The sequence below is a fragment of the Mesoplodon densirostris genome, chromosome 1 (genome assembly GCF_025265405.1).
Source record: "Mesoplodon densirostris isolate mMesDen1 chromosome 1, mMesDen1 primary haplotype, whole genome shotgun sequence".
NCBI classification, from domain to species: Eukaryota; Metazoa; Chordata; class Mammalia; order Artiodactyla; family Ziphiidae; genus Mesoplodon; species Mesoplodon densirostris.
This window is the reverse complement of record NC_082661.1, coordinates 12,077,987-12,102,758: the sequence shown is the minus strand read 5'-3', so window position 1 is coordinate 12,102,758 and position 24,772 is coordinate 12,077,987. Positions and strand designations below refer to the sequence as shown.

General features: G+C 38.5%; 2 protein-coding genes across 3 annotated transcripts in view; one reads left to right on the top strand and one right to left on the bottom strand.

The window, feature by feature from the left end:
* INPP5F (inositol polyphosphate-5-phosphatase F) overlaps positions 1-6,036 on the top strand; it is a 96,967-nt gene extending 90,931 nt beyond the window's left edge. Inside the window, exons 17-20 of the mRNA XM_060098833.1 lie at positions 674-747; positions 1,170-1,298; positions 1,883-1,970; positions 3,770-6,036. Of these exons, the coding sequence (XP_059954816.1) occupies positions 674-747; positions 1,170-1,298; positions 1,883-1,970; positions 3,770-4,925 (1,447 nt within the window). The 3' untranslated portion in view covers positions 4,926-6,036. The remainder of the gene's footprint in view (positions 1-673; positions 748-1,169; positions 1,299-1,882; positions 1,971-3,769) is intronic.
* Positions 6,037-6,733: 697 nt separating this feature from the next.
* Positions 6,734-24,772, bottom strand: part of MCMBP (minichromosome maintenance complex binding protein) — a 64,739-nt gene continuing 46,700 nt past the window's right edge. For both annotated transcript variants that reach the window (XM_060098822.1, XM_060098828.1), the window contains exons 11-16: positions 24,102-24,219; positions 18,639-18,804; positions 17,556-17,689; positions 16,458-16,622; positions 9,081-9,169; positions 6,734-8,676 (exon numbers count right to left, since the gene is read on the bottom strand). In XM_060098822.1, coding sequence (XP_059954805.1) covers positions 8,550-8,676; positions 9,081-9,169; positions 16,458-16,622; positions 17,556-17,689; positions 18,639-18,804; positions 24,102-24,219 — 799 coding nt within the window. In that variant the 3' untranslated portion in view covers positions 6,734-8,549. The remainder of the gene's footprint in view (positions 8,677-9,080; positions 9,170-16,457; positions 16,623-17,555; positions 17,690-18,638; positions 18,805-24,101; positions 24,220-24,772) is intronic.

The following is a 24,772-nucleotide window of genomic DNA, read 5'->3' as shown; positions in this document are numbered from 1 at the left end:
ATGAATAATACAGCTGTCTATGTGCAGATAATTGTGTGTGCACATGCACTTCTCCGATTATAAGGGTATGATGAATTATATGACTTTTGTGCCTTATTGCAAGATTGATCTCCAGAAAGACTACCAGTTAACAATGCCACTAGCAGAAATACAAGTACTTCCTCACAGCCTTACCAGAATTGAGGTTTATTTTTTTCAAATACATATTCACTTTCTTTTTGGCCTTGTGTGAAGTGTCATTTTTCAGTCATTGGCCCAGATGCCTACTGGCACTTATCATATGGATTTCTTATTCTTGATTTTGGATATCAGATGTATCTGCTGTATCAGGAATACATAGCTTCAGTATATGTATGTGTTTTTCTCTCCTTTTAGGTTAAGTTTTAGGTTTGTTGTTTTGATTTCTTTTAGTGTAAGATGTATAAACTGATTTTCCTTTAGGTGTTGAACTATATATTTATGTGTGTGTGTGTGTGTGTGTGTGTGTGTATATATATACACAGTATTCATCTCATCTAGTTTTTAAAATATTTTTGTTTAACTCTTTACCCCAGAATGTATTGTACTGTGGAAGATTTTAACTGCATAGTAGTTGCTGCTATTATACCTCAGCTGACAAGCCAAATATGCTTTTGATTTTAATCCTCTTTTTACTCTCTTTCCCTTTGTCTAGTTATGATGATGAAGTTGACAAAGTAAACCAGTATCAACGACTAAGTCTAGAAGACCTGGAAAAAATTGAAATAGGTAAATTTCAACATACTAACCAAGTCATAGAAAGCAAATACTGTTTCTTCTAAGAGTGGGTCATTATTTAAGCACGTGGTATAACATCTTATTAGAATCAGAAGGGGATAGTCTAAGTAGTCCATTTCTTAGGATTCCCTTCTGATTTTGAGAGATTAGTGATGGATATAGTCTAATAATAACTATATTTCTTTCATTACTTGCCTTGTAAAGATTAACCCTGGGATAGAGACAGTTTAAATATTTGAGACTGAAGAATTTTTATTTATAATCTCATGAAACCAAATCATAAGCATGCGCTCTCATTTAGATTATGAAGAAAAAAGTGCTAAATAATTGATGAATGTTTGTCAGTCTTTTGAAGATACAGAAGAAAGTGAACGTTATGTGAAAGATTTACATGTACTCATTTGGGTCTTTAGGTCCTGAACCCACTCTTTTTGGTAAGGCAAAGTTCTCCTGCATGCGACTGCACTACAGATATCAAGAAGCAAGTGGCTATTTCCACACCTTGAGGGCTGTAATGCGCAACCCAGAAGAGGATGGAAAAGGTAACGGAGAGATGAAAGTATTCAGTGATAACTTTTTCTCTGCTCTTATAAGCCCAAGTGGACTCGGGGACTGTACATACCCAGTACCCACTGAATGATCCAGGAAAATAGCTTTGTGATTTGAGATCGTGAAATAGCAGCTTTGTTCCCAGCAATGCAGGGACATTATTTGAACGGATGATGTAGTCTGGGGCAAGGGAATCTTATTATGGGAATTCTCAGTGTGTCTGGCCTTATGGGTGTCATGGCTTTTCCCACCACATACGCCTCTCATGGGTAGTAGTCAGAGACAACACCTGTCTTGTTCACGGCTGTTGCCTCAGCGTCTGGCAGGGTTTGGACAGATGAGGGTTTCAGAGTCAACTTTTAATTCCAATTGATTTGGTTCTTTTGTTCTTTAGTCTTCTGTTAAAATTTTAGAGCACTTTGAATTAGGGGAGTGATGAGCAAGTAGCATTTTTCTGTAAATTATAACAAATTTGTATCTAATTACAAGATTACAAATTTCATTTGGAGTTCTGAGAACTGCTGATTTTTAAATATGTTTTTGGAGAAACGGGCAAGCAACTATATTTGGGTTTCAGATACCCTTCAGTGCATTGCAGAGATGCTGCAGATCACCAAGCAAGCCATGGGATCAGATGTGCCTATAATAGAGAAGAAGCTTGAGAGGTAAGTGTACTGTTTTGGATAGTAATGTCTTTATTCTTCAGAGAAAATTAAAGTTTTACTTCTTTTAAAGTATTTGCAAAAGGGAGAGAAATCACATTATGATACTGTGCCGGTATTTAGAGGGAGAAGTATCATATCTTCGTGGAGCAGAAAGTAATAGTTTTGTTTAAATTATGGCCATGGGACTTCCCTGGCGATCCAGTGGTTAAGAAAAACTCCGTGCCTCCACTGCAAGGGGCTGCTGGTTCGATCCCTGGTCAGGGATCTAAGATCCTGGATGCCGCTCAGTGTGGCCAAAATAGTAATAATAATAATAAATGAAATAAATTATGGCCACAAGTGATATATTTTGAAACGCTTAAATATACCCTTAAGAGAGGGAACATTCAAATTTAAATAACTTTTTAGAGAAAATAACCAGCCAGTATGTTTTGAACACTAGGTTTTTGAATTTTGGAAAAGAATGCCTGTAAACAGATTATTTTACATTTAAAATCTGTGGGGTTTCCATCTAATGAGCAGGTTTTAAAGTCCACATTCCACTAGAAAAGAGAGTCATTTGGTCATCTAGAGGAAAATTGTCTTCTGTTAGAAATAATTATTTCAGTAGCTCTTTTTTTTAATTGAATGAGATTATTTAAATTTTATAGAATCTATAAAGAGCTACTATTAGTAAGTAGCTCTTTAACATCATAACTTTTATGAAATATTCTCATGCCAGTGATCTTGCATGACCAAGTGTGGAACCAGTGTACTAAGACGTGTGGTAAATAGCACTGACTTTTTTCTTATTTATAGCAGCCATGAGGGATGCCAGAGAAGAAAACACTAAGTGCAGTTATGTTAAATGTCCCAAGTCTTCTAAACGAAATCCAGGTAGCCCACAGGAAACATAAGGAAACGGCATTCTTTCCCCTCCCCGCTCTACCTGAATTCAGCAAAATTGGAATGTGTAGACACTTTAGTTAAGATGCTGTGGATACCCGTCTGTAGTTAGTGTTGCCTTTGCTGGTGGTTTAGATCGTTGATGTGGTCCATCTGTGCTGCCCCAAATTGTAGTCAGTCACCACATATGGCTGTGGAGCCTTTGAAATGGGACTAGTCTAAATTTTGGGTGTGGGGTTTTTCTGGAAACATTTATTCTCAGAATAATGCAAAAGCAGAGGTTGAGGCTACTGTTAGGAAGCCTCCCTCCCCTCCTCCATTACCTCCCTCTCCTCCCTGAATGCCAAAGAACTCAACATAATTCATCTAATCACTGTGAAGCGCTTCATTAAGTAGGATTAAAGTACTGCAGATGTAGTGTTTCCACAGGGTGGTTCTTCAGTGCACCAGGTGGCCTGCTTGAGAAAGATGACAGCACGTGCGGGAGATGTCTGTGGCCTGCTTGCTGAACTTGGGGTTAAAGTCACACAGCCAGGCCACCCATGCCATTCGGTGCCTGGGGGTGACTCGTCAATGTCACTTACAAAGGCTTCTGCTGCCCTGTTGTAAAATATAAAATACTATGCATTGGCTGTTCCAAAGACTTAGTTTAAGAAAGATTAAGATATCTGATGAATCATCTCTTAATACTGATTATATGTTGAAATGACAATATTTTGTATGTAAAATTGTATATAGCTCACATATTTGTATTGGACATTAATGTTCTTGCATCAAGTCCAAGGGGTTATCTGGGTTTATCATTTAGCAGTGTACTGTTTTTAAGAAATTGGGGCCAATTTAAATAAGAGTTTTCACTTACATTAATAATTGGATTCCATGGGAAATTAACTTTTTTCTTTTCTAATTTGTAGGAAGAGCAGCAAACCTCATGAAGACATCATTGGCATCAGATCTCAAAATCAAGGCTCTTTGGCCCAGGGAAAAAAATTTTTAATGAGCAAATTTTCATCTCTAAATCAAAAAGTGAAACAGACCAAATCCAATGTAAATATTGGCAATCTACGAAAGCTAGGAAACTTTACAAAACCTGAAATGAAAGTTAACTTTCTAAAACCAAACTTAAAAGTAAATCTTTGGAAATCAGATAGTAGTCTTGAAACCATGGAAAACACTAGTGTGATGGATAATAAAGCCCAGGCAGAGTCAGATGGGGAAATGTCTTCAGATAATGACTCATACCACTCTGATGAATTCCTTACAAATTCCAAGTCTGATGAAGACAGGCAGCTAGCTAACTCTTTAGAGAATGTAGGGCCAGTGGACTATGTTCTTCCTAGTTGTGGTATTATTGCTTCAATACCTCAATTAGGCAGTCGATCCCAGTCTATTAGCAGCACTGATATTAGCATTCATGTTCCTTCAGAGGTTACTCTTGCTCATGAAAGTGGGCTTGGAAAAGGCTGTGAGTCTTCTTTGAAGAAAAGTCCTTCTGCTGACAACATACACACATTGACTGGCTTTGCCAAGCCCGTGGATATTTATTGCCACAGATTTGTTCAAGATGCACGAAACAAAATGACCCAGCTATCAGAAATCAGGTCTGTTTCTCAGCAGGCTAGTGAGGAAGGAAATCAAATGACCAATCAAGTTTCTAACGAAGAAACTCAATTTGAATCAGCGGAACAGATACCTTCTCGACCATCTCAGTTAGATGTGTCTTTTTCTGCAGCAGGCCCACAGCTTTTGTCAGTTGAACCAGTGCATTCAGTCGTATCTCAAAAGACCCCCAGCTCCGAATCTGGCACACTTGAACTTGAGAGAGGGCTTCACGTAACTCCTTCTCCTTCAGAGAGCTGTAGCAGCAGAGCGGTCTCTCCCTTTGCAAAGATTCGAAGTTCCATGGTCCAGGTTGCTAGCATTACCCAAGCTGGATTAACCCAGGGGATAAGCTTTGCAGTGGCAAAGGTTCAGAAGAGCCCTGCAGAACCTGAAGGAATTAATGAAGTCCAGCAGAATGAACTTAAAAATATGTTTACTCAATGCCAGACACGAATAATTCAGATTTAGTTTTTAGCCACACAGAATCCTGTGGCTTTTATTTAATCCAAAAAGAAGGTGTCATATAACCTGTACTGTCTTTGAATCTAGGGATCACAAATTCTAATCATGCTTATTTTGGAAAGGTTTTAAAAGGAGACTGAACCTGAGCAGATTTCCAAATTTGAGAGCTAGGACAGTGGAAGTGCATCATCCTAGAATGTGTAGACCTAAGTAGCTTATACACTACAGAGCAGTTTGTCTCTTTAAAAGTAATTCAGGAATAGATTACTTTGGGACGTTACAACCTGAACCTTTTTTGGAGTGGGGTGGGTGGGTAGAATGTATGAAGTAGACACAAACGGTGGACATGGATCCATTTAGGTGATTAGCATTTTTCATAACTTGTTTTTCTGTTTGTCAGTTCATTTCTGTGTGTTTCCTCTACAAGGTAAATACTTAGTTTTTAGTGACTTCAAAGTGTTACTAGTATGGCGAAGCATTTTAATATAAAAACTGTTGGTTTAAGTTTTTGATGGCTTAACCATTCCCTATAAAGAGTTAATTGAGGGCTAATGGCGCTACAGTCAAGAAATGAATGCCCATTTGATCCTAATTTTCCCCACATTGTACTTAAATTTAAAATACTGCTACCTTGTACACCCCAAAATCTAGGAGCATTAAGACTTGTCAGTCATAAAACCTGAGCTGTCAGATGTGAACACCAGCACCTATTAATTTGTATACATATTGGATACTGGTAATGTTTGAAAGAAGTCTTTCAAGTTGTAATTTTTTGCAGGGGGCAGTCCATAACATCCTGTGTAGACGAGCACAACTATTGAAAGTTTAGTCTGAAGCACAACTGTGCTAAAACTTTAGGTTTTATGACTGTAACCTTGACCACATGGAACCAGGGCCTTGTCTGTAAGCCTATACAGTAAGAAAGTTGCACACCTTATTCCAAACAAGTACTGGTTTGTCTGATATCTTTAGAGCCTTACTCTGTTGAAATGATTCTCAGCTAAACATTATGTCTGTTGTATCTTTGATATTTCCACTTTTGTTATTTATCAGTGGTATCTTTTTTGAAGTGTCAGATGTTGTGACTATTTAAAATAAAATATCATCATAATTTAAAGTGACAATGTCTATGAGAATTCCTTGAATAATATTTTGAAGATAAAGGTTTGGTATTTTATGTCAGACTAAAGAATTTGGAAGCAAGGTAAGTTTGCCGTAACTGAACACTTGGTCCCAGCCTTTCCTAATAATACTTGACTCATTTGAAGTGTTTTCATGACTTTAAAAATGATGAAATGGATCACAAACCATCAAATTTTAAAAACCAAACATCGAAACTGAATGCTTTTTTCTCTTACCACCTTTTCTTGAAACTATTAGATGTCCTACAACATGAGAGAAAAATAGTCAAGGTCAGGTGATAAAAAGTATGTGTTTTAAGCCCCAAAGAAAGTAGTTCCAAAGAGATTTTTGAAAACTAAAATTAAGGAATTAAAATTAAAACTAAATTAATTAAAGATAATTTTAAAATTAAAACTAAAATTTAATTTCAATCAAGGTGATAAGATATAGATGTCTGTTCAGTTTCCTGGTGCTTCAAATAGGATTAACACTGCACTGGAACAACAAACTTCACTGTCCAAGGAGAGAAGGATTTCTGAAGCCCAGAGTACAAATCTCTTACCTGAGTGGGACTTCAGAGGGAGGACGCCATGCTGCACCAGCTCTCATACTGAAGTTTACCTCTGGTAATGGTTTTCCACACAGGAGATCACATGGGGTGAGTCTCATAATTCATGAAAAACAGCCCCAAGTACTAGTAATTTAGGAAGTTTTATTTATCTGAAAGGGGGTTTTCCTTTCAGGGGGACTTCTCTGTAAGACCAAGCAAATGACGTACTTCTCTTTGGTAAAGTACGATTCACACTGGCACAGTAAACACACAGGAACTCAGCTACTCTTGAATTTTATTCCCACAAATCCAGTTGAGCCTTCGTTTTATTTCTAAAAGTTTAAGGAAGGTCTAGTCTACCAGTTATAAAAATGAAAACCAGTTAGAATTCTAAATATAAACATTATTTACATTAGTTTATAAAAATAGATTTGAGTTTAGGAAAAGTTAAACAACTAGTAATGTTCACTTCAGTTCATGAGGCATAATAAATTCCATTTTCAAGGCTGACCCTGTTTTCTTGGTTAGCAATATCACTTTAGGCCTTGGGGGGCCAGGGGGGGTGCAGAATTTAAGTCATCATTTAACTGATCTCTAATGTTTCCGACTAAGTAAGTTACTAACTAAAAGAAACTAATCTTTATATATAACCAGTGATAGCTTAAAAGTAATGTTCTAACCTTTCCAAAGATTCTTGATGCCACTTATACTACTATACTGTATCAATTCACTTTCTAGCTATGGATAGTATTTTTATTCCTTTGAAAATCTGTATTAAAACTGTAATTTGGGGAAAACCTACCTACATACAGTTGTATCAGGGCATTCCTGGACTAGCAGATAATACTAGTTCATCTAATACATCTGGAACTAACTGATAAATTTATATAAAAAGTGCAAAATCCAATGTAATCACAGCAACTAAATGATATTTATTAAGGAAAAGAATTAAAAACCGTTTTTTTCCTAAAGAAGGCATTTTTTAAAAAGTTAAATAAATTTTGTCCTCTTCCTATTTGGGCAAAACAACTTCACAGGGCAGACAGCATTCCCTTAAGCGAGTCCATAAAACAGTGGTTCCCAAATGCACTGGAGTGAAATGAGAAAAATAAGGACAATGTAGTGTTTTTTCAAAAAGCTACATTTATTCCATTTAAAGGACCATCTCTTGTTCTGAGATTGTCCTTTTATGAAAAAAAAAAAAAAAAGAGTGAGAATACAGTGACTTCTTTCAGATTACTTGGCAAAATAAATTGGCAACTCTGTCAATCCCCACAATTTTTGGAAGTATTACTGGTCCATGAAACCCAAAAAGTCTGGGAACCACTGCCATTTAAAGACTTGTTTTGCATGTTGTTAACAACTGTTAAATGGAAAAAAGCTGTGGTTAGATGTCTGGGAAATGATATTACAGAATTTCATAGGATCATGTGAATTATGGCAAGTATGCTCCATTCCCCAAACCTGGACCACTGTACACACTCACAGCCACTGTGCATTGGAAAGACATAAAAATCTGAAGTGCAATTGGAAAGACATAAAAATCTGAAGTGAACAATTCCTCTGACTTTGGAATTGCAACAATTTTCTTCAAATGACGTTGATGTTAGCATTTCAACAGAGTCTGGCCTATGACTTAGCTGAAGCTAAGGAAACTAAGGAAATGGTATAATCAGCAACATTATCAATATTAAACTTTTAATATCAAATACATTTTTGTACATTACTAATTTATATAATTATAAAACAAACTTCAAAAGCTCCATAAAATCAGTAAGGAAAAAGCCCTTACTGAATATTATATAAACTTTAGATGTTACCGGGTGTGATTTCAGGAAAAGACATTGGGTTTTTTTTGATACAAATTATCTACAAAACAGTGTGGTATAAATGATATTTGAATTTTACAATAATGTGGCTACAATTTGCCCATTACTCTTTCATAGATGTCAGTACCTTCACAGTTCATTTCCATTCACACATTTCTGCTGCTGAAGCCTGGTTCTCCTTAGAGACTCCAGCTGCTTTGCTCTTAGCCATCGTTCTCTTGACAGTGTTGTCTGACCAGCACTGAGAGACAGAAACCTGGTTTGAAATACAGAAACAAATTTAAGTCTAGATCTAGAATAATTACTTTTTTTTAAAAAAAAAAACCTACTGGTTTTTAAGGTTTTTTTTAATACTGTTGTGGAAGACAAGACCATCTGGTAACTACAGAACTCAACAACCAAGTTAGACTTCTACAGAGGAACACTTGAAGAGTCATATTTGGAGAGTGATTCCCTCTTTGAAGTGTGTGGAGAACAGGGAGTGTGCCTGGTCCACGGAGGTGATCCCTGGCCACTGATTCCCCCTCAATGAGTCATTTCACAAGGGATTTTTAGAAGGAAAAAGTTCATTTCCATTTTTATAAGTCTGCCTCAGTTATCCTAAATAAGCAGATTTATCTACAGCTCACTGAAAAGGCAATCGTGGACATGTACACTCACCGAGCTACAATGAGCAACTGGTGGAGATCGTCGGCAGTGATGCTCTGAGGATCGTTCTTGCGCATCTCCACAAAATCATCTTCAACTGCCTTTATCAAAACAGTAAATGAACATTAAAATTAGTCCGTATGAGGAAACGACATTTGCATTTTGTAGGGAAAAGGAAGGTAACATGGTGCCTTGCCTGATGTGAAAATGAGGAAGTCACCCTGCATCTTAGACAAATGAGGTAATATGGGTAAAAGGCCTGAAAACCAAACTTTACACATAAGTTATACCACTGAGGAAAGTACTCTAAACAAAGTTAACAAAACTCAAGATTCATTTGAGAACACCAGGCAAACAGATAAAAGCCAGCAACTTGCATAGCAAACATGATGCCTTTAAACACAGGGAAGAGAGACGTCAGCAAAAACCGCCAAGGACCTCTGAAAATCCTCACCACCATTAAAGGGAACAAGAACACTGGCAAAATGATAAAAATCAGCTTCTTCAAAACTCTAAACATTAACCAGATGCTTGAAACAATTCGGGGAGCATTTTTTCAAGAAAGATAGGAAGAACAGTGAGCATTGAGGCATTTAAATTTGCCCTATTCCTCTACCCACCTCCAAGCAGCCCTGAAAACAGACAGCCTGGTAACCACGGGAGAGGGCTGTGGGGCTGGAGCTCTGTCAAATCACCATTCCCAGAAAACTGTTCTTATTTGACTGTCTGGTGGTTCCCAGGAGGAATCCATTTGCAAGCCTGTCTTTATTTAACCTGACTTGGCACTTGCCCACTGTGAATAGCCTATTCCCCCAGAGAGTTTATCAAAAGCAATCAGAAGCAACTACTGATCATCTTAGCCATCCCAGACATTGGGTAACAGCTGGAGCAAACAGCAGGCTAACCAAAACCATTAAAAAGAAAATCTAGGGAATGAGAGAGATTGGTTCAAGACGGCGGAGTAGATGGACATGCACTCACTCCCTCTTGCGAGAACACCGGAATCACAACTAACTGCTGAACAATCATCGACAGGAAGACACTGGCACTCACCAAAAAAGATACCCCACATCCAAAGACAAAGGAGAAGCCACAGTGAGACGGTAGGAGAAGCACAATCCCAATAAAATCAAATCCCGTAACCACTGGATGGGTGACTCACAAACTGGAGAACAATTATACCACAGAAGTCCACCCACTGGAGTAAAGGTTCTGAGCCCCATGTCAGGCTTCCCAACCTGGGGGTTCGGGAACGGGAGGAGGAATTCCCAGAGAATCAGACTTTGAAGGTTAGTGGGATTTGACTGCAGGACTTCGACAGGAATAGGGGAAACAGACTCCACTCTTGGAGGGCACACACAAAGTAGTGTGTGCATCGGGACCCAGGGGAAGGAGCAGTGACCCCAGGGGAGACTGAACCAGACCTACCTGCTAGTGTTGGTGGGTCTTGTGCAGAGGCGGGGGGGTGGCTGTGGCTCACCGTGAGGACAAGGACACTGGCAGCAGAAGTTATGTGAAGCACTCCTTGGCGTGAGCCCTCCCAGAGTCTGCCATTAGCCCTACCAAAGAGCCCTGGTAGGCTCCAGTGCTGGGTCGCCTCAGGCCAAACAAGCAACAGGGAGGGAACCCAGCCACACCCATCAACAGACAAGTGGATTAAAGTTTTACTGAGCTCTGCCCACCAGAGCAACAGCCAGCTCTACCCACCCCCACTCCCTCCCATCAGGAAACTTGCACAAGCCTCTTAGACAGCCTCAACCACCAGAGGGCAGACAGCAGATGCAAGACGAACTACAATCCTGCAGCCTGTGGAACAAAAACCACATTCACAGAAAGATAGACAAGATGAAAAGGCAGAGGGCTATGTACCAGATGAAGGAAAAAGATAAAACCGCAGAAAAACAACTAAATGAAGTGGAGAAAGGCAACGCTGCAGAAAAAGAATTCAGAATAATGACAGTAAAGATGATCGAGGACCTCAGAAAAAGAATGGAGGAAACATCGAGAAGATGCAAGAAATGTTTAACAAAGACCTAGCAGAATTAAAGAACAAACAGAGATGAACAATACAATAACTGAAATGAAAAATACACTAGAAGGAATCAATAGCAGAATAACTGAGGCAGAAGAACAGATAAGTGACCTGGAAGACAGAATGGTGGAATTCACTGCTGCGGAACAGACTAAAGAAAAAAGAATGAAAAGAAATGAAGACAGCCTGAGAGACCTCTGGGACAACATTAAACACAACAACATTCGCATCATAGGCGTCCCAGAAGGAGAAGAGAGTGAGAAAGGACCAGAGAAAATACTTGAAGAGATTATAGTCGTAAACTTCCCTAACGTGGGAAAGGAAATAGCCACCCAAGTCCAGAAAGCACAGAGAGTCCCAGGCAGGATAAACCCAAGGAGAAACACGCCGAGACGCATAGTAATCAAACTGGCAAAAATTAAAGAGAAAGAAAAATTATTGATAGCAGCAAGGGAAAAACGACACATAACATACAAGGGAACTCTCATAAGGTTAACAGCTGATTTGTCAGCAGAAACTCTACAAGCCAGAAGGGAGTGGCAAGTGATGAAAGGGAAGAACCTACAACCAAGATTACTCTACCTGGCAAGGATCTCATTCAGATTCAATGGAGAAATCTAAAGCTTTACAGACAAGCAGAAGCTAAGAGAATTCAGCACCACCAAACCAGCTTTTGACAAAATTCAACACCCATTTATGATAAAAACTCTCCAGAAAGTGGGCATAGAGGGAATCTACCTCAATATAATAAAGGCCATATATGACAAACCCACAGCAAACGTCATTCTCAATGGTGAAAAACTGAAAGCATTTCCTCTGAGATCAGGAACAAGACAAGGATGTCCACTCTCACCACTATTATTCAACATAGTTTTGGAAGTCCTAGCCACGACAATCAGAGAAGAAAAAGAAATACACATTGGTAAAGAAGAAGTAAAAGTGTCACTTTGCAGATGACATGACACTATACATGGAGAATCCTAAAGATGCCACCAGAAAACTAGAAAACTACTAGAGCTAATCAATGAATTTGGTAAAGTTGCAGGATACAAAATTAATGCACAGAAATCTCTTGCATTCCTATACACTAATGATGAAAAATCTGAAAGAGAAATTAAGGGAACACTCCTATTTACCACTGCAACAAAAAGAATAAAATACCTAGGAATAAACCTACCTAAGGAGACAAAAGACCTGTATGCAGGAAACTATAAGACACTGTTGAAAGAAATTAAAGATGATACCAACAGATGGAGAGATATACCATGACCTTGGATTGGAAGAATAAATATTGTGAAAACGACTATACTACCCAAAGCCATCTACAGATTCAGTACAATCCCTATCAAATTACCAATGACATTTTTTACAGAACTAGAGCAAAAAATCTTAAAATTTGCATGGAGTCACAAAAGACCCCGAATAGCCAAAGCAGTCTTGAGGGAAAAAAACGGAGCTGGAGGAATCAGACTCCCTGACTTCAGACTATACTACAAAGCTACAGTAATCAAGACAATACAGTACTGGCACAAAAACAGAAATATAGATCAATGGAACAGGATAGAAAGCCCAGAGACAAACCCACACACCTATGGTCAACTAATCTATGATAAAGGAGGCAAGGAGATACAATGGAGAAAAGACAGTCTCTTCAATACATGGTGCTGGGAAAACTGGACAGGTACATGTAAAAGAATGAAATTAGAACCCTCCCTAACACCATACACAAAAATAAACTCAAAATGGATTAAAGACCTAAATCTAAGACTGGACAACATAAAAATCTTAGAGGAAAACACAGGAAGAACACGCTTTGACATAAATCACAGCAAGATCTTTTCTCATCCACCGCCTAGAGTAATGGAAGTAAAAACCAAAAGTAAACAAATGGGACCTAATGAAACTTAAAAGCTTTTGCACAGCAAAGGAAACTACAAACAAGATGAAAAGACAACCCTCAGAATGGGAGAAAATATTTGCAGACAAATCAACAGACAAACGATTAATCTCCAAAATATATAAACACCTCATGCAGCTCAATATTAAAAAAACAAACAACCCAATCCAGAAATGGGCAGAAGACCTAAATAGACATTTCTCCAAAGAAGACATACAGATGGCCAAGAAGCACATGAAAAGCTGCTCAACATCACTAATTATTAGGGAAATGCAAATCAAAACTACAATGAGGTATCACCTCACACCAGTTAGAATGGGCATCATCAGAAAATCTACAAAGAAAAATGCTGGAGAGGGTGTGGAGAAAAGGGAACCATCTTCCACTGTTGGTGGGAATGCAAACTGGTACAGCCACTATGGAGAACAGTATGGAGGTTCCTTAAAACACTAAAAACAGAATTACCATATGACCCAGCAATCCCACTACTGGGCATATACCCAGAGAACACCATAATTCAAAAAGACAAATGCACCCCAGTGTTGACTGCAGCACTATTTACAATCGCCAGGACATGGAAGCAACCTAAATGCCAATCCACAGATGAATGGATAAAGATGCGGTACATATATACAATGGAATATTACTCAGCCATAAAAAGGAACGAAATTGGGGCATTTGTAGAGACATGGATGCATCTAGAGACTGTCATACAGAGTGAAGTAAGTCAGAAAGAGAAAGACAAATATTGTACATTAACGCATATATGTGGAACCTAGAAAATGGTACAGATGAACCGGTTTGCAGGGCAGAATTTGAGACACAGAAGTAGAGAACAAACGTATGGACACCAAGGGGGGAAAGTGGCAGGGTGGTGGTGTGATGAACTGGGAGATTGGGATTGACATATATACACTAATATATATAAAATGGATAACTAATAAGAACCTGCTGTATAAAAAAATAAAATTAAAGTCACTGTGGAAAACAACAACAACAACAACCAAACAAAAAAAAAAAAAAGAAAAAAAAGGAGAAAATCTGGGGAATGAGATATCTGGAGGGGGAGGAACACACACATATGTATATATATACACACATATGCATATATATGTATATATGCATCTATACACACGTGTATATACATCTATACACATATACATATACACAGTGACACACACATATATGTGTGCGTGGGTGTGTATATCTATCCCCAACCACCAGGAATTTAGCAGGTCACAAGCATGCACAGGGCTGGGCACATGCTCAGAAGATCTGAGGCTGAGCAGGCAGGCCATAAGCTCTTACCACTGAACAACCCTGAGGCTCTCTGCAAGCAGAAGGCAAAGGCTAGGCGGCAGCTGTAAACTGCATGGCTGAGTGTTAAAGGATTGCCCCAACATGGATACAGAGTCCCTTAGCTTAGACTGGGAGACTGCTTCCAGGCATCTAAGGAAATAAAATTTCTATCCAATCACTGCCCACTGAGCTAACCGAGCCAAGACTTCAGTGCTCACATACAACTAAGAATACAGACTTTTAAAAATCAGTTCAGAAAAGTGGCTAAACAACAAAGGGCAACAACAACAAACCCTGGGGGGCAGGCGGGGAGGGGGCAGAATCTGCCAGAGCAGAGTTGCCAAATTATATTATTTAAAACACCTGGCTTTGGGCTTCCCTGGTGGCACAGTGGTTAAGAATCCGCCTGCCAATGCAGGGAACACAGGTTCGAGCCCTGGTCCAGGAAGATCCCCCATGCCGCGGAGCAACTAAGCCCGTGCGCCACAACTACTGAGCCTGTGCTCTAGAGCCCACGAGCCACAACTACTGAAGCCCGCACACCTAGAGCCCGTGCTCCGCAACAAGAGAACCCACCCAATGAGAAGCTTGTGCACCACAACGAAGAGTAGCCCCCACTCACTGCAACTAGAGAAAAGCCCGCATGCAGCAATAAAGACCCAACGCAGCCAAAGATAAAGTAACTAGATTAAAAAAAAATCATCCATAAAACACCTGGTTTTCAATACAAAAAGTAGAAAAGAAATACAAAGAGACAAGAATGTGTAGCCCCCTTCATTGGAAAATAAGAAGTCCTTGAGGAAACTCAAATATTGGAATGACTACACAAAGACTTTAAATCAGCTATTTTAAATATATTCAAAGAACTAAAGGAAACCATGAATAAAGAACTTTAAGTATGAGAATGATGTCTCACCAAATAGAAAATACCAGTAAAGCGAAAGAAATTATTTAAAAAGCAAACAGAAATTCTGAAGTTGAAAAATACAACTTAAATTAAAAATTCACTTGAAAGGCAGAAGAAAGATTCAGCAAATCTGTAGATAGGCTGACCAAAATTATCTGGTCTGTGGAACAGAAAGAAAAAGAATGAGGAAAACTGAACAGAGCCTCAAAGACCTGTGGGACACCATCAAGTGTACCACATACATACATGGGAGTGCCACAGAGGAGAAAGGGGCAGAAAAAAAACTTAAAGAAATAATGGTCAAAAACTTACCAAATGTCTTGAAAACTCCCCCCAAATGTGCATTAATCTGCACATCCAAGAAGCTCAATAAATTGCAAGTAGGATAAACTCAAAGAGATCCATACGTAGACACATTACAGCTAAACTGTCAAAAGCCAAAGAGAGAATCTTGAAAGGACAAGAGAAAAATGACTCATTGTGTACAAAGAACCCTCACTGGAAACTGACTTCTCCTCAGAAAATCCAGAAGGCAGTTGGAGGACTTAAAAGTGCTGAAACAACAAGCCTATGAATCAAGAATTCTACGTCCAGCAAAATTAGTCTCCAAAAATTAAGGAGAAATGAAGATATTCCCAGGTAAGCAAAAACTGAGAATGTGTCACAAGCAGAGCTCCCCCATAAAAAATACTGAGAAATACGAAAGAGACTTCTCCAGGCTAAAGTGAAAGTAACTCGGATCCACGTGAAGATCACTGGTAAAGGTAAACTACACAGGTAAATATAAAAGGTAGTATAAATGTCTTTAAAGACAACTGCATAAAGCAATAATTATAAATGTGTTGACAGACGTATCAGTGTATAAAGATGTAATGTGAATGATAATAAAGCACAAAGGAGCGGAGAAGGAATGGAAGTATAAAGGAGTAAAGCTTTTGCATACTATTGTGATTAAACTGGCATAATCCTAAAGTAATCCCAGATTATCATAGTTAAGATGTTAATGTAGCTCCCAGGGCAACTACTAAAGAAAAAAAATATGTCATAAAAGAAAAGACATGGAAATTAAAATTGTACACTAGAAATATCTATTTCAAACAAAAGAAGACAATAATGGAGGAATAGAGGAACAAAAAAGACATATGACACAGAAAACAAACAGCAAGATTACCTTATCAGTAATTACAGTAAATGTAAATTGATTAAATATCCCAATTCAACATAGGGAAATCCTTTGTTTTAACCCAAACACACCTTTGTTATTTCATCAGATATGCTATAATCCAGGAACCTCAAAAGGGTCAGATAAATGCGGAATTTATTCAGCACAGAAGGCAGCACCGCGGAGAGAAGGCTGTTCATGTACTCCTCCATGTTTGGTGGAATGAGCTGTGGCTGTAAGTGGATCTGGCAGTCTGCCTAAAATGAGAAACAGTACACATTCTTTTCCAAGTTCCTAAATCAACCTAGAATTTCAGGGGGATGCATCATCTCTACCAGCCCCTAAGGGAATTAAATACAATTCATTATTAGGGGGAGGTCAGTTTTTAATATTAATTTATATGCACTATAACTATCTCAGCAATAACTACAGAAGTTAGCCTTTTCTTGGTTACTTCTGTTTCCTCAATGGTATCAGTAAACATATAAAAAGATAGTGAATCTCTAAAAAGCAGCTAATTAAAATGTTGTAGACGTTTCCTTAATCACGGAACATGTACTCTATTTCTTACTGAACTGCATTTCTAGAAACCACGTAGCGCAAATCACACTTTCCCACAGAAATTTACCATTGAGCCATTTCATTCTTATTCACAGGCAGTTCCTCATATATCAAGGGTGAACATCATTATACAGAGCAACTATATGCCTTTTCAACAACTGGGCATACTTCTCATCATTAATGACTCAGATGTAAAAGCTCTCTTCATTAGTCACTGATGATTCACCAGAGCATTTCACCATAAAGCATAGAAATAATTACCAGACGATTAGGAACATTTTAAAAGAAACTCTAAAATATTTCTCACGTAGGACTGGCAGAAAACAATGGAACAGAAGCAGCAAGAACAAAGGTCTGGATGTTAATCAGGCAATTTACAGACAGTTTCTTCTTTCTCTCCCTACATGTGGGAGTTTCTGCTGCCAAGAGTTTTCTTTGATTCTCTTGTGATTTTCTTTACAAAGTTTTCATCCCAGAGAACAAAATAATCAGTTCCCTCATTAATAATCAGCAGCCACAACCTTGAACAAGTTTAACTTATTAATAATAATCAGTACCAAGAAACAAAGCAAATATACAGATATCTTTCCAATATAACCTCCGTCCATTTTAAAATGACCCTTCATTACCGGCAGGAGTGATCTCCCCTCCGAAGTAATAAAAACATTAATATTGCAGGGGAATTCCATCTGGTGGTAGCTGAAGTCATAATCCACCTTCTGCCAAGTTATTAGGTTGCTCAGGGCAGTCACATTATGAACACCTACAAAAACAAGGGAATAATTTTTCAGTAACTTGATTTTAATCACCTAACCAAATTAGTTTTGCTGACATTGATAATAAGACATGAGATTTCTACTGCTTTAAAAAAAGTACATGAGGCACTGTTCAATCTTCTAAATGGTCATTAATTAATAGGCTTCACAAGATAATATCTGTCAAGCTAGACAAACATATTTCTGGAGCCAAGATTCCTCCCCCACCCACCCCAAATCTAATACCAAGCATCTGGTGTGCAATTAGATATAAAATAGTTCCCAATAAAAGTATGATTATTTTGTATGTGGCATCTTCACAGGGCTAAAATAATCTGGTAGAACCAAAACTATTTTTATACAGAGATAAGGTTACTGAATTTTACTGAATTTATACTCACCTTTGCCTTAATTCTACCCAGTCTACACTATTTTTTCTATTTTTACCTCTTGAACTTACCACCAGCAAAGTGTCTTCTTAATTCTCATTTGAGCATAGATAAAGCAATCTGCTTTCTTGTAATTTTATAACATGTTCCATAACTGAGGTTAATGCAAGCCATCTGATCTACTAAATAGTTTTTCAGAGATTCTTTGAAAAAATTTTTTTAAATCACACTGGCTGGTAAAAAATGTTTTATTAGATCTTTTCTACAACTTTTCTTTTGAGGTAATATAGGACTAAAGGCAAAACCTCCTCCCTTTTCAGCCTTTAAAACGCTACCTGCTACTTACTTGGTGTATTATCATACTATTTTCAAACTATCACAAAACACAGTTGATGTACACAATTTATTTGTTAATGATATATGCTTTAAACAAATTCATAGAGCAAGCCTTTGTCTTAAATACTTGTGAACTGTGAATTTGTCTTTGTTCAGTTATTCCTTAGAAAATCATTACCACGCCTGGCTTTGCTGGGAGTTAGAAATGGAAGGACAACGTCCGTGCACACACCTGGCGTGTCCAGCTGCCCCTGGTCCAGGAGAGTTTCATCAATTACAAGAGAAGTATTGCTGGGCAGCTGGAGGAGCCCGCTGACCAAGCGATTGGCTGTGTAGTCTTTGTGGGGAATGAATTTCAAGTGGTTCATGTTCGCTATAGTCATCTGCAGATGAAAAGACTGCAAAGAGAAATTTTTTTAATGATCAAGGAACTAAGTTTCCCTCTTTTAAGAAAATATATATTTGGAATTAAACACTACATTTTATAATGGAAAGAAAGAGCTTATTATTTCTAAGGGAGTAAGCAGTCTCATGGTTTCTTGAGCTCTTAGAAACAAAAATTTCTCCATGATAAGAATTTCTGATTCTATGAGCTGCTTTATTCTCAGCTGTCTTGTTCAGGATTCTTAAAGAATATTTTTTTATTTTACCAGTGAATCAGAAACAAATGATAGACAACTGATACATATATCAAATATTCAGAGGCTTATTAACTTCTTTAACCGACCACAGGCTAACAAAACAGAAAATAAAATGTTTATTTACACATCAAGACGGAGAGAGAAAAGCTTAATTTTCCTCTGTACTCCCTGAATTAAAATCACATTCACCAGTAAAGGCAAACATACAGTAAAAGTAGGAAATCATCCATACACAAATACGATATCTAAATCAGTAATCGTGAGAGGAGAGGACAAACACCAAACTATATTGCCCAAGGTGATCTACAAATTCAATGAAATCCCTATCAAATAACCAAGGGCGGTTTTCCTTTTTTTTTTTTTTTCGGCGGTACACGGGCCTCTCACTGTTGTGGCCTCTCCCGTTGCAGAGCACAGGCTCCGGACGCGCAGGCTCAGCGGCCATGGCTCACGGGCCTAGCCACTCCACGGCATGTGGGATCTTACCGGACCAGGGCACAACCCGGACCCATGTCCCCTGCATCGGCAGGCGGAATCTCAACCACTGTGCCACCAGGGAAGCCCCCAATGGCGTTTTTTATAGAACTAGAAAAAATTTTTTTTAATTTGTATGGAAACACAAAAGACCCCAAATAGCCAAAGCAATCTTGGGAAAGAAAAATGGAGCTGGAGGAATCAGGCTCCCTGACTTCAGACTATACTACAAAGCTACAGTCATCAAAACAGTATGGTACTAGCACAAAACAAAAATACAGATCAATGGAACAGAACAGAAAGCCCAGAAATAAACCCACACACATATGGTCAATTAATCTACAACAACAGAGGCAAGAATATACCATGAAGAAATGACAGTCTCTTCAATAAGTGTTGCTGGGAAAACTGGACAGCCACATGTAAAAGAATGAATTAGAACATTCTCTAACACCATATAAAAAAATAAACTCAGAATGGATTAAATACCTAAATGTCAGACTGGATACCATAAAACTCCTCGAGGAAAACATAGGCAGAACACTCTGACATAAATGGCAGCAATACCTTTTTGGATCTACCTCCTAGAGAAATGGAAATAAAAACAAAAATAAACAAATGGGACCTAATGAAACTTAAAAGCTTTTGCACAGCAAAGGAAACCATAAACAAAATGAAAAGACAACCTACAGAATGGGAGAAAATATTTGCAAATGATGCAACTGACAAGGGCTTAATTTCCAAAATATACAAACAGCTCATACAGCTCAGTATCAAAATAACAAACCCAATCAAAAAGTGGGCATAGACCTAAGTAGGCATTTCTCCAGAGACGACACACACATGGCCAAAAGGCACGTGAAAAGATGCTCAACATTGTTATTAGAGAAATGCAGATCAAAACTACAATGAGATATCACCTTACACTGGTCAGAATGGCCATCATCAAAATGTCTACAAATAATAAATGCTGGAGAGGGTGTGGAGAAAAGGGAACCCTCCTACACTGTTGGTGGGAATGTAAAGTGGTACAGCCTCTATGGAAAACAGTATGGAGTTTCCTCAGAAAACTAAAAATAGAATTACCAAAGGATCCAGCAATCCCACTCCTGGGCATACAAACGAAACTCTAAACCAAAAAGATACACGCACCCCTTTGTTCACAGCAGCGCTATTCACAATAGCCAAGACATGGAAACACCTAAATGTCCATCAACAGATGAATGGATAAAGAAGATGTGGTACATATATACAATGGAATACTCAGCCATAAAAAACAATGGAATAATGGCAGTTGCAGCAACATGGATGGATCTAGAGATGATCATACTAAGTAAAGTCAGCCAGAGAAAGACAAGTATCATATGATATCACTTACATGTGGAATCTTAAAAAAAAGATACAAATGAACTTATATACAAAACAGAAATAGACCCACAGACACAGAAAACAAACTTATGGTTACCAAAGGGGAAAGGGTTGGGGGGTGGGGGGATAAATTAGGAGTTTGGGATTAACATAATACACTACTGCATATAAAACAGATAACCAACAGGGACCTACTGTATAGCACAGGGAAGTATACTCAATATTTTGTAATAACCTATAAGGGAAAAGAATCTGAGAAAAGAATAGATATATATGTATGTGTAACTGAATCACTCTGCTGTACACCTGAAACTAACACAACACTGTAAATCAACTGTACTTCAATTTTTAAAAAATTTGTGAATCACTATATTGTACACCTGTAACTTATATAATATTATATATCAACTATACTTCCATTTAAAAATTTTTAAATAAATTTTGAAAATAAAATAAAACCATATTCATTCAGCATAGACAGCTGCAGACCTCTAAACAAATTGTTCCAAGAAGGCCTGAGGTGTGGAGGACTCCACACTGTCATCAGCGCTGTGGGTCTCGGAACCTGCTCCACCCGGGACATGCTGCCTCCTCACCCAGTCTCAGCAGTAGAAAATCAGTTAAGCCCACCTGCACCTCCCTCCGTCTTCCTGAGCCCACCACACCCAGTGTGCCCTCTGCACCCTGCGTTGTACTCCAATCTACGATCACTCTGGACCATAAAGAAGTATGTGTGGTATGGGTGGAGACTGGGGTGGGGAAGGATATCATGGAAGAGAGAAGACGTATTTTCAAAATGCAGAGGATTTTTGTACTTTGGCTCAGTAATTCAAAGAAAGCGGTGTGTGTGTGTGTGTGTGTGTGTGTGTGTGTGTGTGTGTGTGTGTGTGTGTGTGTGTGTGTGTGTGTGTGTGTGTGTGTGTGTGTGTGTGTGTGTGTGTGTGTGTGTGTGTGTGTGTGTGTGTGTGTGTGTGTGTGTGTGTGTGTGTGTGTGTGTGTGTGTGTGTGTGTCATATTATAGATACAAGGAAATGACCCCGAAAGAAACAGAGTCTGTCGAAACAAAAGGTGGCATAGAGCAGGGTGCAGCTCCATATAAGCAAAAGCAGGTCACTCACGCTTACTGCTGTGAAAACTAAATAAGATTATTAAAAAGGCAAGTGTTTAGAAAAAGTTCAGTGCTAGCTAGACACAAACAAGAGTAATCTAAGGAAGTGGGATATGGTAAAAATGAAACAGTAAAACAAACCACTACAAAGTGATGTAGAATAAAAAGAAAAAGGAAACACCTTACCATGCAAGAACCTTGAGTACTTTCCTCATATCACTTTCATACTTAAAAATATAATTCACGTCCCAAGTATGTGCTACTTAAATCTTGGCCTCAAGCTTTGAGTGGCCCTACGCTGCCACTCAGACCTCACGTCCTACGCTCCTCCCCAGCACTCATTCCATGGCAGCACACCGGCCCCTCGGGCTGGCGTTCCTCAACATGCCCAGCACGCTGCGCTCAGACCCTGAACTTGTTCTCTGCACAGGACAGACACTTTCCCCAACATGGCCCTGTGTCTTGATCCTGGGTTTGCATCAAGTCTCTCCCTGAACTCCACCCTGGCCTACCCCCAAGCACTCCCTATCCCCTTCCCCTGGGCCTTTACTGCTCTCCATGGCACTTCAGTGACACACTATATATGTTATTTATTATTTGTTGGTCTTCCACCACCAACAAAATGTGGTCCAGGACACTCCCAGGGAGTTGCTGAAACCCTTTTATGGGGTTCATGAGGTCAAAATCACACATGGATAAAAAATCCATTCAATGTGCAAGACAGAACAATGAATTTACGATAGCAGAGTATAAAAAGTTCATTGATGAGATTACAGATTTTCACACAACTATCCTTGAAGAAAATGCCAGATGGACAGTTTTGGTATAGTATCAGAAGAATATCTACAGTTATCTGAAAATGCCATTAAAAGTCCTTCCTGGGCTTCCCTGGTGGCGCAGTGGTTGAGAGTCCATCCGCCTGCCGGTGCAAGAGACAGGGGTTCGTGCCCTGGTCCGGGAGGATCCCACATGCCACGGAGCGGCTGGGCCCGTGAGCCATGGTCGCTGAGCCTGCGTGTCCAGAGCCTGTGCTCCGCAGTGGGAGAGGCCACAACAGTGAGAGGCCCGTGTACCGCAAAAAAAAAAAAAAAAAAGTCCTTCCTTTGCCAACTACTTTTTCATCTGTGTAAGGCCAGCATTCCTTCATATACTTCAGTCAAAACATCATGTTACAATAGACTGAATGCAGGAACAGATATGACAATCCAGCTGTCTTCTATTAATCCAGACATTACAGAGACTGGCAAAAATTTAAAACAATGTCACTTTTATCACTAATATTTTTTTGTTTGGAAAAATAGCTATTTTTTACAAAAATATTTTACTTCTGCTCATATGTAACTGATTTATTTTCAATGAATATTTTAATATGTTTTTAGTTTTAACTTCTAATATGGTAAATTGATAATAAAAACCCAAACAACATCTCTTTAAGTTCTCAATAATTTTTTAACAGTGTAAAGTGAGTCAAGGAGAGTGAGAAATATTGGTCTATTTAGTCCACTGCTGTTTCTTAAGAGCCCAGAAGACACTCAATAAACACTGGTTAAATGAATGATCTGTTTCAACCTCTTAAATTTCCAAAGTAAGAAGTGATCGGCATTGCCAGTCACACAACTAATCAGAAGCTATTCCCCTGTCCCCAAGATCTTACTACCACACAAACACTGCGTTCCAGATGTCCTGGCAAATAAAGGTAGCTTGACTTTCCAAACAGGAATTAAAACTGGGGCAGTAGAGATAAAGTTATTACCTCAACTAAAAGAATTATGCTCCTATAATTTAGAGTTTACTTAGATTTACGATTTTAAAGCACACAAAGGATACCAAATTGTACAAACAAACTGGCATCAACGGAGAGTACAATGTTAAGGGAGTTACTACAGTTGTGTTGTTACTTAAAGAACCCTGTGCTAAGGCAATAAAGGAAACGTGAAATGTTTAGGAGTTAGTACATTTTAAATTACGAAACTAGGCAGGCTTTGTTTCCCCTTAATGAGGTCTGTTAACATCTCAAAGTTAAATATTTGGGTTGAATGAAAGACAATCAGATGGACTTTTAAAGTATACTTAAGCTTATAATACATATTTATATTGATCTTACTGCTGGAACTAGATGTTGAATAATTCGATATAAGTGTTCTGTGAAGGTACTATTCCGTGGACACCCACTCAAGTTAACTGTAAATTTTCCTAGTGGAAGAACATCTCTTCTTGTGTATCTAGAAAAAAAAAAAAGATATTATCCAATAAGATACTCAGGTGATTTCCTGATCTCCATCAAAAAGCAAACGAATAAAAATTAGCTTAATACTGTCATTAAAATTAAAGCAAATCACTGATCAGTTGTTTTTTTAAGCAGAAACAACAATAAAAATAATAGCCACTACTTAAGTGCTGGGCACGTGCCAGGTACCGTTCTAAGTACTTAAATGTTTTCTCATTTAATTCCCAAACACTCTGAGGTAGGTATTATTCTTTTCCTTTTACAGATGAGAACCCTGAGACCCAGAGATTTTAAGAGACACACCCACGTTCACATAGCCAGGAAGTGACAGAGCTGAACGTGAACCCAGGCAGTTTGGTTCCAGAGTCTATGCTCTCAACCATCATGTCCCACTGTCCCAAATCCTACCTGAGGAAAGATGTATAGTACAAAGATGTTTACCGGAGGGTTATTGAAACAGAAAAAGTAGGAAAACCTAACATTGAGGGAAAAAATACAACTGTCTGTAAGGAAATACTGCATAGCCATTAAGAGGTTCAAGAAGAATG